This window comes from Terrapene carolina, unplaced genomic scaffold (genome assembly GCF_002925995.2).
Source record: "Terrapene carolina triunguis isolate 2854851 unplaced genomic scaffold, T_m_triunguis-2.0 Scaffold247, whole genome shotgun sequence".
In the NCBI taxonomy this organism is placed as follows: domain Eukaryota; kingdom Metazoa; phylum Chordata; order Testudines; family Emydidae; genus Terrapene; species Terrapene triunguis.
The window spans coordinates 10,812,751-10,825,921 of record NW_020664598.1 but is presented as its reverse complement, the minus strand read 5'-3'; the positions used below and the strand labels follow the sequence as shown (position 1 = coordinate 10,825,921).

At 40.1% G+C, this 13,171-nt stretch overlaps 1 protein-coding gene across 2 annotated transcripts in view; it reads right to left on the bottom strand.

Annotated features, from left to right (window-relative positions):
- The window catches only part of GNPTAB (N-acetylglucosamine-1-phosphate transferase subunits alpha and beta), a 70,724-nt gene that overhangs the window by 56,894 nt on the left and 659 nt on the right, over positions 1-13,171 (bottom strand). For both annotated transcript variants that reach the window (XM_024208149.3, XM_024208148.3), the window contains exon 2: positions 5,012-5,097. In XM_024208149.3, the coding sequence (XP_024063917.2) occupies positions 5,012-5,097 (86 nt within the window). The remainder of the gene's footprint in view (positions 1-5,011; positions 5,098-13,171) is intronic.

The following is a 13,171-nucleotide window of genomic DNA, read 5'->3' as shown; positions in this document are numbered from 1 at the left end:
GGGGGAGGGGAAGGGGGAGGGAGAGGGCGGGAGAGAGCGAGAGAGAAGGGGGCGGCCAGGGCTACAGCAGGGGCGCTGCCAGGCGGCCCCTCCCGCTGCGCCGCCTCCTGCCGCGAGGGCTCCGCTCCGGTCGGCGGGGAGGGAAGGAAGAGGACTGCCCTGCAGGGCGCTCTGGTTCTCCGCGCCGCCGGAGATAAACAAGAACAACAACAAAAAAGTGGCCGTGCCGCCCTAGGATTGGGCAGAATGCCGCCTCCAACAATCTGCCGCCCCAGGCACCAGCTTGCTCAGCTGGTGCCTGGAGTCGGCCCTGATCAGATCCATCATGGCTTAGAATCTGAGTAACAAGAGCTCTTTTTGTGGGTTGTGACTGGATGGATTATTTAGGCAGACAATCCCTAGAGTTGTATGTCTATATCCTGGGAGTTTTAAGTGGAAGGGCCTTGACTCTGGAATTTGCTTCCCTTCTTAGTCCAACAAAGCCTAAGTATGTTGACTTTCTGGGTATAGTGCAAGGCCTATTAACTCACTCTTCTTTTGAGGAGCTGAATTGAAAAATAATCCCAATTCCAATTCTTTCTTAAATTATAGGAGATTTTTAGTGCTAGTTTTGACTGTTAAAATGTATTATTTTTAAACTGTCACTAACACTAAATATGGATATATCATTATATCAATTAGAAGTACAGTATAAGCTACTATAATTAAAATGGGCCTATTACAGTGCTGCCATATTCAGCCACATAATTTGTAAATAAAATTAGGGAAAGAAACATTTTATGGTTATATGTATTTGGCTATAAAAATATTATGTCTCAATTATAATACTGGTTTGACAAGTCTGTTCTCCATTAGCAGGGAAAATAAAACAACCAGTGTCTACAAGATTAGAAAAATATCAACACAATTTCACTTAACTGTTTGTATGTGCATAATCTGAAGGCTGCTCTTAAAATTGTTTCCAAACTCTCATCTATACCTATTTTTTTTAAAAAAACCAATTCCATATAAACCTAACATTGTTGTGGGATTAATGGTTACCAATAAACACTAATAAAAAGTAAGTATTTTACAGAGGTTATACATAATAGAGTACAGTGATTAACTATCACTAGGATTATTCAATAGCATTAAGGGAGAAAATTTTAGTTCTTCAGTCAATCTTTTTCCAAGTTTTTAGTAAATTTTGCATTGCCTCTTCAAAAAATAACTTACAGACTTTTACATCTCAAAAGGTATGTTATCGTATTATTTAGATGAAATTTAAAAGGGAATAAAAAAAGGCTACTTCAGCATCTTCCTCCTCAATTGCTCAGTATAAAGTCTCTCCATGAGGTGTTCTGCATAAAGCGGATCACTTTACACATCTGACATGGAATTTAATATTAAAAGAAACTTTTAAATGTGGAAGGTTTCCAGACAATAAAACAATTGTCTTACTTTTACCACATCTCCTTCTTTCCCCCACACTGCCCCACTTTCCAGTTGCCGGCCAAGGAAGTTGGGGGGTCAGATCTTGTTTGACCAGGAAATGGGAGCTGATAGATTCATAGATTCTAGGACTGGAAGGGACCTCGAGAGGTCATAGAGTCCAGTCCCCTGCCCGCATGGCAGGACCAAATACTGTCTAGACCATCCCTGATAGACATTTATCTAACCTACTCTTAAATATCTCCAGAGATGGAGATTCCACAACCTCCCTAGGCAATTTATTCCAGTGTTTAACCACCCTGACAGTTAGGAACTTTTTCCTAATGTCCAACCTAGACCTCCCTTGCTGCAGTTTAAGCCCATTGCTTCTTGTTCTATCCTTAGAGGCTAAGGTGAACAAGTTTTCTCCCTCCTCCTTATGACACCCTTTTAGATACCTGAAAACTGCTATCGTGTCCCCTCAACAAATTCCCATAGCTCTGAAGATTAGTTAGTTACAGGTATGGGAATTTGTTGCTTCTTCCATTGGAGATCCAGAGCCTGCCAGCTGGTTCTATATTTGTGTGGTGAGGCTCACAGAGTCGATAAGAACTCTCTTAACTACCTTCACTTGCTGGCACAGTCCTACTACGAGCCCTAGCTCTTTCCCTCCTCCTCCCCCCATCAGCTTTCCAATTTCTTCCCATCTCCCTGAGCCTAAATTACAACTCTGCTACTCCATTCCCTATGCCTGGAGCCCCATTCTGTTCCTTCTTGGCTCCCCATCTCCTGTGTCTTTTTCCCTCCCCAGCCTCACTCAGCATCTTCCCCCTCCCTCCCACCTATTTGTGGCCTTCGCTTGTGTCACATTAAATTTAAATTGTATGCTCTATGGTACTGGGCAGGGATTATCTATTCACTTGCTTTGTCTGGCACCTAGCGCTTTTTGGCACACTCAAATATTATTTGGTCATGTTCCAGAACGGCATACAATATAAATTCAACATGCCACAACAAGCAAGGGTTGTTAATAGATGGAGGAGGAAGAACAGAGGTGAAAATCATACAATCATACAGTTAACATGTAGATTCTCACATGCAAGACTGAAGCAGCAAGTTTTTAAGATTATTAATGAGAGGAGGAAAGTGACCTGGTGAACAGTTTTGTGGTAAGCATTATACATACCACAGACAGCATGAAAGGAAGACAAAGAGAAGACAAGGAGGAGATATTGAGGCTAATGTGTCTCATGGGTAGGGTGACCAGACAGCAAGTGTGAAAAATCGGGACGGGGGTAAGGGGTAATAGGCACCTATATAAGACAAAGCCCCAAATATCGGGACTATCTCTATAAAATCGGGACATCTGGTCACCCTACTCATGGGACTGCTGAAAGAGACCAGGCTGCAGATGAAAGAAAAGCTGCAATGTTGAGCCTTAAAGGAAAGAACAAGAAATTGTCCTTGTCCTTACAACTATTTAGTACAATTTCTTATAATTATTAATAATAAAATCACCAGTTTTTTAAATCACTCGCAAAATAAAAATTTGTTCTTTTTTTTAAGTATGTGTTCCTACGTACATAAGTCAAATTTTAACTTTACGATGTTATTAAAGAAAATCACATCATAATGTATAACAGTTTGTCAAGTAATGGAGATATTCTTTTATTGTTTTTAAAAGGCACTATACCAGAGATTTAAACAAAGTAGAAAATGTACTAGCATGTTCCCAAAAACTGTACTGTTCACTGTCGTAAACTGCTTGATCACTTGATATCTGAAAGAGATGTGTTTTACTTTCCGTCCATTTAAATATTTGTTTACTTTCAGGAGAACAATTCTCTCAAGCCCAATTTGTTGTGGGTCCCTCCTTTTCATTCAGTTTAATTTCAGAGCATAAACACAGACAGGATAGAAAGTACCAAAATCAGAACTCCTCTATCTACAGGTTATGCAAAAGGCGCATCATGTCTGTAAAATCTCACAAAAAGATTCCACCAGCCTCACACTGATTCAGCTCACGTGCGAAGGATATCCATTTAATCATAGGATTAGGTAACAAGGAAGGCTTGAACTACTGTAGCTGACAGATGCAAGAAAAATATACCCCTAAACCAAAGTCATTTTTGGTATGCCAATTCCAGGAAAACTGCAATATGGAGTAGCTAATTGTATACAAATCTCCTGACAAACCTCCCAATACTGCAGACCCCTTCCTATCACACCTGACAGAGCAAGTGTAAAGGCCAGCTAATGAACTCAAAATATTAAGTAGCTGTGGTGCCTACTATGAAAACTTTAGGACTTGCCCAGTCACCAGGTCCACTCATTCACTAATCCTTCAGCTCAAGAGTGGCAAAAGTCTCCTCTATAAGGAAGCATTCCCTGAAGAACCAAAGCAGAAAAGAATTAGGCTGCACATTGCAAAACAGAAAACTGACTATATACATAAAACAGTGCTGAGATCTGCATGCCCTTTTTGGACAGACCCTACTGTTTTATCTAGTGACAGATAGTGACAGGCATTTTAGAAATGGATATGGATAGCAAAAGACAGATCAAAAAGCTCCACTGCATAGTTCTGCAGAAACATTTCATCTCTAAACTAACGATTATCATCTATAAGAGCTACAAAAGCGTCCACTTTCCTTTATCACTGATCTTTTTGAGGGTGGGGAGATAAGCGGAAGCAGTGGGAGGTCTAACGCACTACAACAAAATGTACAGTAGAGCGCAATCCTGTACTAGCAGGGGGACAGACTACATGATCTAACCCTTCCTCCCCCCGCCAACTAATTTCCATGGTCCTATGATCCAACACATTTTAACTCTGATTCAGCATCTGGCTTTCAGTGAGATCCTCTTTTTTAGACAAGTTTCCAGCTGAGTTTATTGAGGCTAAAAGAAACCAAATGACTTACCCTAAGTAGCTTCTCCCACATTACAGCCCACAGGCGTACTGACTTCCTGAACAGTAGACCCCATCATTATTCAAAACGTGAACTAAAACACTGTAAGAAGCCTCCCAAGAGTTGTCACAACTGAAGAATAACTATTCATATGACTCAGGCTTCACTCTGATGTGACCAGTTTCTCTGATTTAAAATCATTCAGTTTAAAAGGTCCTCTTTCTCCATGCCTTGTGACATTTTCCACTTAATAATGACCTCCATACAAGATGAAGGAAAACTTACAACATATGGAAAACAACACTTCCTGAGATGTTAAAATAAACCAAGTTGGAACTTTACTTGTATATTTATATGCACACTTTAATATGCAAAATTAGTCACTTTTCCCTTCTGCAGTGCTAAAAAGAACTATTTTGTTCATTCCAGACTGAAGTGCTAATGTAGTGTAAAAAATGCTATTAAACAAGTTTAAAATCTGAGTTCTCATGTCACTATCGCTTCCAATTTACATTTTCTGATTTAATACATAAAGTGTAAAAACAAATACAACTTTAGTACAGACTTAAAATTTGTAGGAGGAAAAACATCCAGCTATACAGTATGTTACTACATCTTAAACATCTGGCAAACATACACAATAGCTAAATATGCAACGCTATAACCCCAAGAGTTATACCAGAGCTTACCGATTCTGAAATGATTTGCCAGCAATGTTGTCTCTATAAGAATCAAACAAAACATGATACTGGTCTCGACTCCACTCCAGGACAACCTACAAAGAAAGAAAACTTGGAGTCACATTCTTTTTAAATTAGAATTAAATGATAATTTACTTATCTCCCTTCAAACCCTTTACTATTTTATATATATATATATATATCTATATTATATATATATATATATATATAAAAAAATAAATTCAAGTATGATGTGCACGTTAGTACACACAAACTGGAAATTAACCAAAGAAAAAAATGTCACATTTAATCTCCAAACACCAATCAAACCTGAAACCCAGGACACACTACGTAATGACACAAAGAGAATGCCCACAGACTCTAGTTCAGCTGGGAGACATAAGGATTGCCATATCAGATTAGACCAATGATCCATATAGTCCATTATCCTAGCTCTGACAGAGTTATTTTTTTTACTCTCCAATTTGTCCACATCATTCCTGAGGTGTGGCGCCCAGAACTGGACACAGTACTCCAGCCGAGGGCCTCACCAGTGCCAACTAGAGCGGGACAATTACCTCCCATGTCTTACGTATGACACTCCTGTTGATACACTCCAGAATGGTATGAGCCTTTTTCACAACTGCATCACATTGTTGACTCATATTCAATTTGTGATCCAGTATAACCCTCAGCTCCTTTTCTGCACTACGACCACCCAGCCAGTTATCCCCCCAATTTGTAGTTGTGCATTTGATTCTTGCTTACTAAGTGTAGTACTCGGCACTCGTCTTTTATTGAATTTCATCTTGCTGATTTCAGGCCAATTCTACAGTTTATCAAGGTAGTTTTGAATCTAATCCTATCCTCCAAAGTGTTTGCAATCCTTCCCAGTTTGTCATCTGCAAATTTTATAAGCATACTCTCCACTCCATTATCCAAGTCATTAATGACAATATAGAATAGTACTCCACTAGACACGTGCTCCCAGTTTGACAGTGAATCATTGATAACTCCTCTGAGCAGTCTTTTGACCAGTTGTGCACCCACGTTATAGTAATTTCATATACACATTTCCCTAGTTTGCTTATCAGAACATCTTGTGGACTGTGCCAAAAGCCTTACTAAAATCAAGATATCTCACATCTACAGCTTCCCCCATCCACTAACCTACTACCCTGTCAAAGAAGGAAATTAGGTTGATTTGGCATGATTTGTTCTTGACAAATCCATGTTAGCTATTACTTACAACCTTATTATCCTCTAGGTGCTTACAAATTCATTGTTTACTAATATTTCCAAGTATCCAAGTTAGGCTGACTGGTTTATAATTCCTCGGGTTCTCTTTGCTCCCCTTTATAGGGACAGGTACTATGTTTGGCCTTCTCCAGCCCTCTGGGACTTTACCCATCCTTCATGAGTTCTTGAAAATAACCACTAACGGTTTTGAGATTGCTTCAGCTAGTTCCTTAAATACCCCAGTGTGAATTTCATCAGACCCTGCCAACTTGAATACACCTAAATATTCTTTAATGTATTCTTTTCCCCTAGTCTGGCTTGTGTTCCTTCCCGCTTCATTGTTAATATAAACTGTGATGAGTATCTGGTCACAATTTACCTTTTTAGGGAAGAATGAAGCAAAATGGGCATTAAGTACCTCAGCCTTATTGATGTCATCTGTTATTAGCTCTCCTTACTCACTAAGCAGAAGATCTTTGTCTTTCTCTTGCTCCTAATTGCTTTTTCTGTCCCTTGCTAGATATAATTGATTTTGTGCCTTCACTTTTCTGAATATGTCCCTGATGGCTTGGGCTAGTCTTTTGTACTTCTCCTTACCAATTTGACCAGGTCTCCACTTTTTGTAGGATTCTTTTTTTATTTTCAGGACACTCAAGGAGTTCCTGACAGAACCATATTGGCCTCTTTCTAGTCTTCCTATCTTTCCTTCGTATCAGGCCAGTTTGCTGTTGAGCCTTTAATATAGTCTCTCTGAGAAACTGCAAGCTCTCCTGAGCTCTTTTTTCCCTTAGATTTTCTTCCTATGGGATTTTACCTACCAGTTCTCAGAGTTTACTAAATAATTACCACAAAAGGAGATTCTTTCCTCCCCCCCTCAACATGATACTACTTTTTAAAATAATTCTTAATACTTCATATCACTTATTCACCAGGCTGGGTGCCATTTATATGGTTGCATCTTCCTTGCATTACAAAAGAACATCAAACTACAAAATAAATTATTTCTCCAAGCTAGCATTCACAGAATACAACATTTCTAAAGCCACCTCCACAATGAGCTGTATCATTCACCACCGAAGTAATGACAAACCTCCTATTGACTTACATGGGTAAAGGATCAGGTCCAGTGTATTTGGGCCTACCACAAGCACATATAAACCCTCTTCCAAGTCTGCAAAAAAAGGCTCTTTGCAACCAAAACCATGCCTGTCAATTCTCATCCTTCTCACACACGGAGACAGAATTTACAAAATGAGCATAATTGGTCATTGTTATTTCAATGTGAAGGTAAATAAATGCTTATCTTAAAATAATACAATGCAAAAAATCTGTTTTTCATCTAAGTCTCTTCCCTCTCTCTCTAGCAGATATGCTAGTCTCCTCACAGTCTCAGAAACTAGTTTAACACAGAACTAAGATGGCAAATAGTATTTTTTAATGTAGATGTTATTACTAATAATGATGAATCCAAGCATAATCTACACTTTAGAATTCTGAGACAATAAAATCTCAATTCTTATTATGAATACAATTTTTGAGAAAGAAGAGGGTTAACTGTGCAAATACCTCATCACTTATATCAGTTAAACCATAAGGACCTACGTGTCACCTTACAAAAACAAAGATTTATGAATCCCATGTCAACTTCACTAGCTGCTTTGAACTGCTAAAAGCAATGATAAATTTTAAGATAAATGTCATGTTTCTCACTCCTGACATACCCCTTTTTCTATGAAGAAGGCAACCACATTCTGTTATTTGTATTACAGTAATGCCTAAGGAATCTAAAACTGGGGTCCCACTGTACTAAGTGCCATATGAACAACTAGGAAGAAAGTCTCTACCCTGAAGCTATTGTATCAGTAATCCAAATATGTCTTTTGCTCATGTTCCATCTACACAGGGCTTTGAACAAAGCTGAACCACCAAGAGAAGCTCAGTCAAAAATTGTCTATAACCAAACTCTGCCATAATGAAGTTCAACAACCATGTTCCAACCAAACCGTGGGCTGCAATACTTAAACCTGGTTATAACACTTATTGGATACAAAAAAGTTTGAACTGTACTTAAACTGCACTGGGCTTTTCAACTCATAGATGGAGCTTGATGCCAACAAGCCAACTTTCACATATTGCTGCTACCAGTATGTTGTCAGTTTTAAACAATTTGCCTTATCTACCCATTTTACTGGCAGCACTAATGCCTACTGCGGTGGATTTACAGCAGGCAAACCCAATTTTGTTTAATTGCAAGTGCCACTCTGGCATCAGTATTAAGTTTTGCAATAGGATAGCAGCCTCTCTCTCTTTTATAATTGGATCACAAACAATAGCTATAATTAAAGTACTATCATCCCAGTTCTTATAGCTCAAAATTTTCTACGTCTTTTTATGCTTGGTGTCTGCCCAAGGGCTAATTATTTCTGGAAACTTTACTCAAACACAATTCAGCCATTTTTAAGTACGAGAAGAGTGACAAAAATACACTCTTACCATTAAAATATATGTGACTGTTTCTGAACAGCTCTAGTGCTTAAATGGCTGAGGGGTAGCGAGATGAAATGTGCATGGAGACAGCTCTCACTGATAAGCAGTGCCTTTGAGTGATTTTGTGAAGATCTGTTGTGACTTGAACAAATAGTGAGCGAAAAGCACATTTCAGGCAGGTGAAGTATATTTTGCACTAATTTTTAGCCAGTTTTACCAGTATTCTAAATGGAATCCAACAATAGCCATCAAATCAAAATATCAGTGAAAAACGCAAAAAGTTTACTCAAACTTCCACCACTTTGTCTCTGTTTTTCAATCAGCTCTAGTTCTAATTGAAAGAAAACTCAGGACCTGTCTACAGAGCCCCGCCTTCTGGACTATAGGGATCTGAATAGCCATGGACACCGAAGTGTCCCCCCGTGTGGATACTGCAGCCGCAAACTAAGCGGTTCCTAGTTCACCTTAATGTAATCCTGTTTGAAGAGGACTACATTTAAAAGGTACCTATTTCGCATTAACATAGTCCTCTTCAAACAGGATTACATTAATGCAAACTAGGAACCTTTTAGTTCATGCCTGCAGTGTCCACGCAAGGGAATTACAGCACAACACTTCAGTGCCCACCACTATCCACACCTCTATAGTTCAAACCAAGGGGCAGCGTAGACAAATTCTTAGTCATGCATAAATAGGTGGCTAAATGCATTGCACAGTGAATTCATTCCCAAGGTGTTCAGCATAATCAAAGGGGGGAGAGGTTATAGCTGCTTGTCCAACCACGTCTTTGGCATTTCCTGACTTTTCAGTGCTGTTCAATTTTAAAATTCCTAAATGTAGTTTATTCTAATGGAATTTTATCTAAGATGAATTCCTCCATTAAACAGAAGAATTAATTCTGTTCATCTTATAAACTGATAATTATTGACATAGACAAGCTTATAAAACTCAGGTATATAACCACCATTTGTGGGAGATTTCTCATCCGTTATTAGATGTACACATTGGATTTGGGGTTTCTAACTGCATATCACATGCAAACAAGTACATGTTTTAGTTTATTTTTAGATATGATTTTATCACCAGGAGTTGCAAAGGACAATGTAACATATACATTGCACAGTCACTAGTCAGTTTCAGAACACAGGAAAATTTGTGGTAAGATACTGCTCTAAATGAATGCACAATGCCCCCAACTGCCCCCAACATGGGCTTTCAGCCTCTTAGCATCCATTTTACAAAAAGGCATACTTATCCTCCACAAACATTCTCTGTTTGATAAAATCTGGATACATTCCCTAAGAAATCCTCCCAATAGATATCTAGGTACAGTTGAGAAACTGCTAGAGGACTGGGATCTTTAAGATCTGAAGGGTATTTTTATGTTGCATTTGCAGGCCAGTGTTCCCTCTGAGTCTATTTGATTTTGATAATCCCCTAAATTGGCAGTTGTCATTTTCAAAAGCTTGTGTTGACCTGATATATAATTAAGAGTGTTTAGTGTATCTGTGCACGTGCAAATCATTCCAGGCAGTTCAGCCCATTTGTTAGGAAAAAATTAAGTTGCATATTATTTTCGGAACAAAAATATTAAAAACGATAAAAGCAGGACAGTCAAAATACTGATGATATTGCTGAGCAGCAGGAGGTTGGAAATACTGAATTCAGTTCTCCAGGCTGCAGGGGAAAAGAACTCAATCTCCCTATTGTGGTAACAGTTCGCCATCCAAAAATGGCATTAACAGAGCTCTAAAGAGAACTCCAATCAGCCTGCCCTGATAAAAGAAAGTGATAATGATAAGTCATCTGAAGAGGGAGGGGATGGAGGTTATACAAGCAAAGAAACCAAGGCCTCTGAGCAAGTGCCGATTGTACCCAGTCTCTCACTGCCCAGGCCTGCTGAGACCATTCAGCACTTAAAGGCCCTTTTCTTGACATTTAAAATTCACACACTATTTCTGAAATGGACCAAAAGAAGAATGGCATTTTTCAGTAAAGACATATAGTATATTAGTTCCCTGTGTTCTCCTGCAAAACAAAATTGTACATGCTACTTGATTATAAAGTGCTTCAATTTTCAAAAATCTCTAGAGTATTTTATCTTGAAATATTAAACTGCAATACAAATTGCTTTCATGATGCAGGAGTGCTAATCAAATTGGGGCTACAATCAACAAATGCTAATCACATTGAAAATCTAAATCCTGGTGTGTGTTGGGTTGGATTTTTTTAAACTAATCCTTTCACAAGCTCAAGAGTCAACAAGAACTACACCCCACCCAGATATCATACTGTCAGTAATATCAAATCATCATCATACATCTTTTCCTTTGCGTTATCTTGGTATCAGAATAGTAATTTCAGAGCAAAGTGAAACTGCATACAAAACAGGCAGCGTCTAACAAGGTTCTGAGACCAGGGTTCTATTCCCTAATTGTTCACTGACCTGCTGTTTCACCTTGGTCAAGACACTTCATTCCTTGTACCTCTGTCACCCTTCCCTCCCTTCCTCTTTCTTGTCTACTTACACTGTAAGCTCTTGGAGCAAGAATGTCCCTGGCTATACTGGAAAAGAGGTGTATTTTTAACATATTAGCTGTTTTGATACGTGTTAAGATCTGTGTGTAGACTAGGCAATTGTGGTTTTAACACGTTACCTGATCAAGGTGAACCCTACCTGAGACTTATTTACACTAGGCTCATAAACACATTTACTAAGGTTAAAAAAAATTCTCTAGTGAACACAAGGTGTATGCATTTGTAGAGTGCTTAGTACAACAGTACAAGGATCTCAGCTGAGACCTGTAGGCAGTACTGAAATACACACAACAAGAATGATTGCTGCTATGCTTGGATACAAGTTTTCAGCTTAGCATATTAAAAACATATAGCCTTACATACAAACTGGTAGCTGAATGAAGAATTTAAAATTAAGTTGCCTGAATCCACTTTCCAAAACAGAAGTCAGCTAACTGACTTGAGAGGGTTTTTACATATATGACCAAATTCGGCCTTAACTTACACTTTCAGTGAGGTGATCTTAATAGGTTGCACAGATGTAACATAATTTGGCCCTATAAAGAGCTTAGTAAGATATTAAAAATAAGGGTAAATATGACCATATTGAGTAGTACCCCAGAACCGAATGGTTATTTAGCAATTCCACAAATCCCTGCATTGTGATTAGCTGAAGGGGATCCAATTTGTATTATACACAAATCTCTGTATTCTGAATATACCAAATACATCAAAATTCCACATTCAGTTCCCCACAGCAAATATGGCTGTCTCAGTGGAGAGCAATAATAGGAAGGCAAGAATGTTGCAGGGGAAGAGAGTGGGAGTTGCTTAAGGGAAAAGCAGCACTTGAGAGAGTGATAAATTCAAGACATCAAAACAGAGCGTCCATGGGTGGAAGTGCTACAAGGGGTGAAGCAGGAACACTGGACAGGAGTGGCACAGGAGAAGTACTGGTTGATGCTGGCTAGGGAGAGCCTATGAGCAAGGGCACTTAGAGGCACTGAACTGGTGTGCTGTAAACTTCTGCAGAAGACAAGGTTGTATGGAGGCAGTAGCACCGTGGTTCAAGTGCTGTAGATGGGTACTGCATTGGGATACTGAAGAGGGTTCTGTGATGGTGCTGCACAGACATTGGAGCAAGTGCTGCGTACCGTGGACTAGCCAGTGCACTGGGCATGGGGGAATATAGGGAGGAAAAGCAAGAGCACAGGAGTGGTAGTACTCAAAGGGCAGGGGAAGCACTGGAGATGGGTATTTTGGAAACACAAGTTATAGGAGGAGATGAGTGGATGCTTCTGTGTAGGCACAGGGTCCTGCAGGGGGAAGCCAGCATACTGGGGTGGGTGCTGTGGAAGCACAGGGCATGACCGTGGAAACAGGGCATTGTATTATGGTAAATGTCAAAAAGTGGGGTGGGGGGCTCTGCAGGAGCATCACAGCTTGATAGTGAGGGGGAAAGAGGGCACTGCGGTCGGAAGTAATTCACATACTTAAGATGAGTGTTGAAAGGGAGAAGCAAGAGGGAAGGTTGGGGAGGCAAGGGGCACAGTGGTGCTTCAGGGCATATACACAGGGTGGGTTCTGCCAGGGTGCTCAGAAGAGATGTGGGGGCTGCTACGGGGCACAGGGTGCTACAGAGGGAAGGAGACAGGGACTGTCACTCAGGGGCGCAGTGCTGCAGGGCACATGCACAAGGAGGGTGCATCAGGCAGGAGCACCACAGATGGGGCTGGCTGGGCACATGTGGATGAGGGGGAGGGAAGCAGGGCACTGCATGGGGTGGGTGCTGCAGGGGGGCAGGGGAACAGGTAAGACACATGGGGGGAGGGGTGTGCTGTGGAGGGGAGGGGGCCGGGGGAACATGGCACACGTGCAAGTGAGTGCTGCAGGGGGAGGGGGGCTGGGGAAGTGGTAAGATGCGTG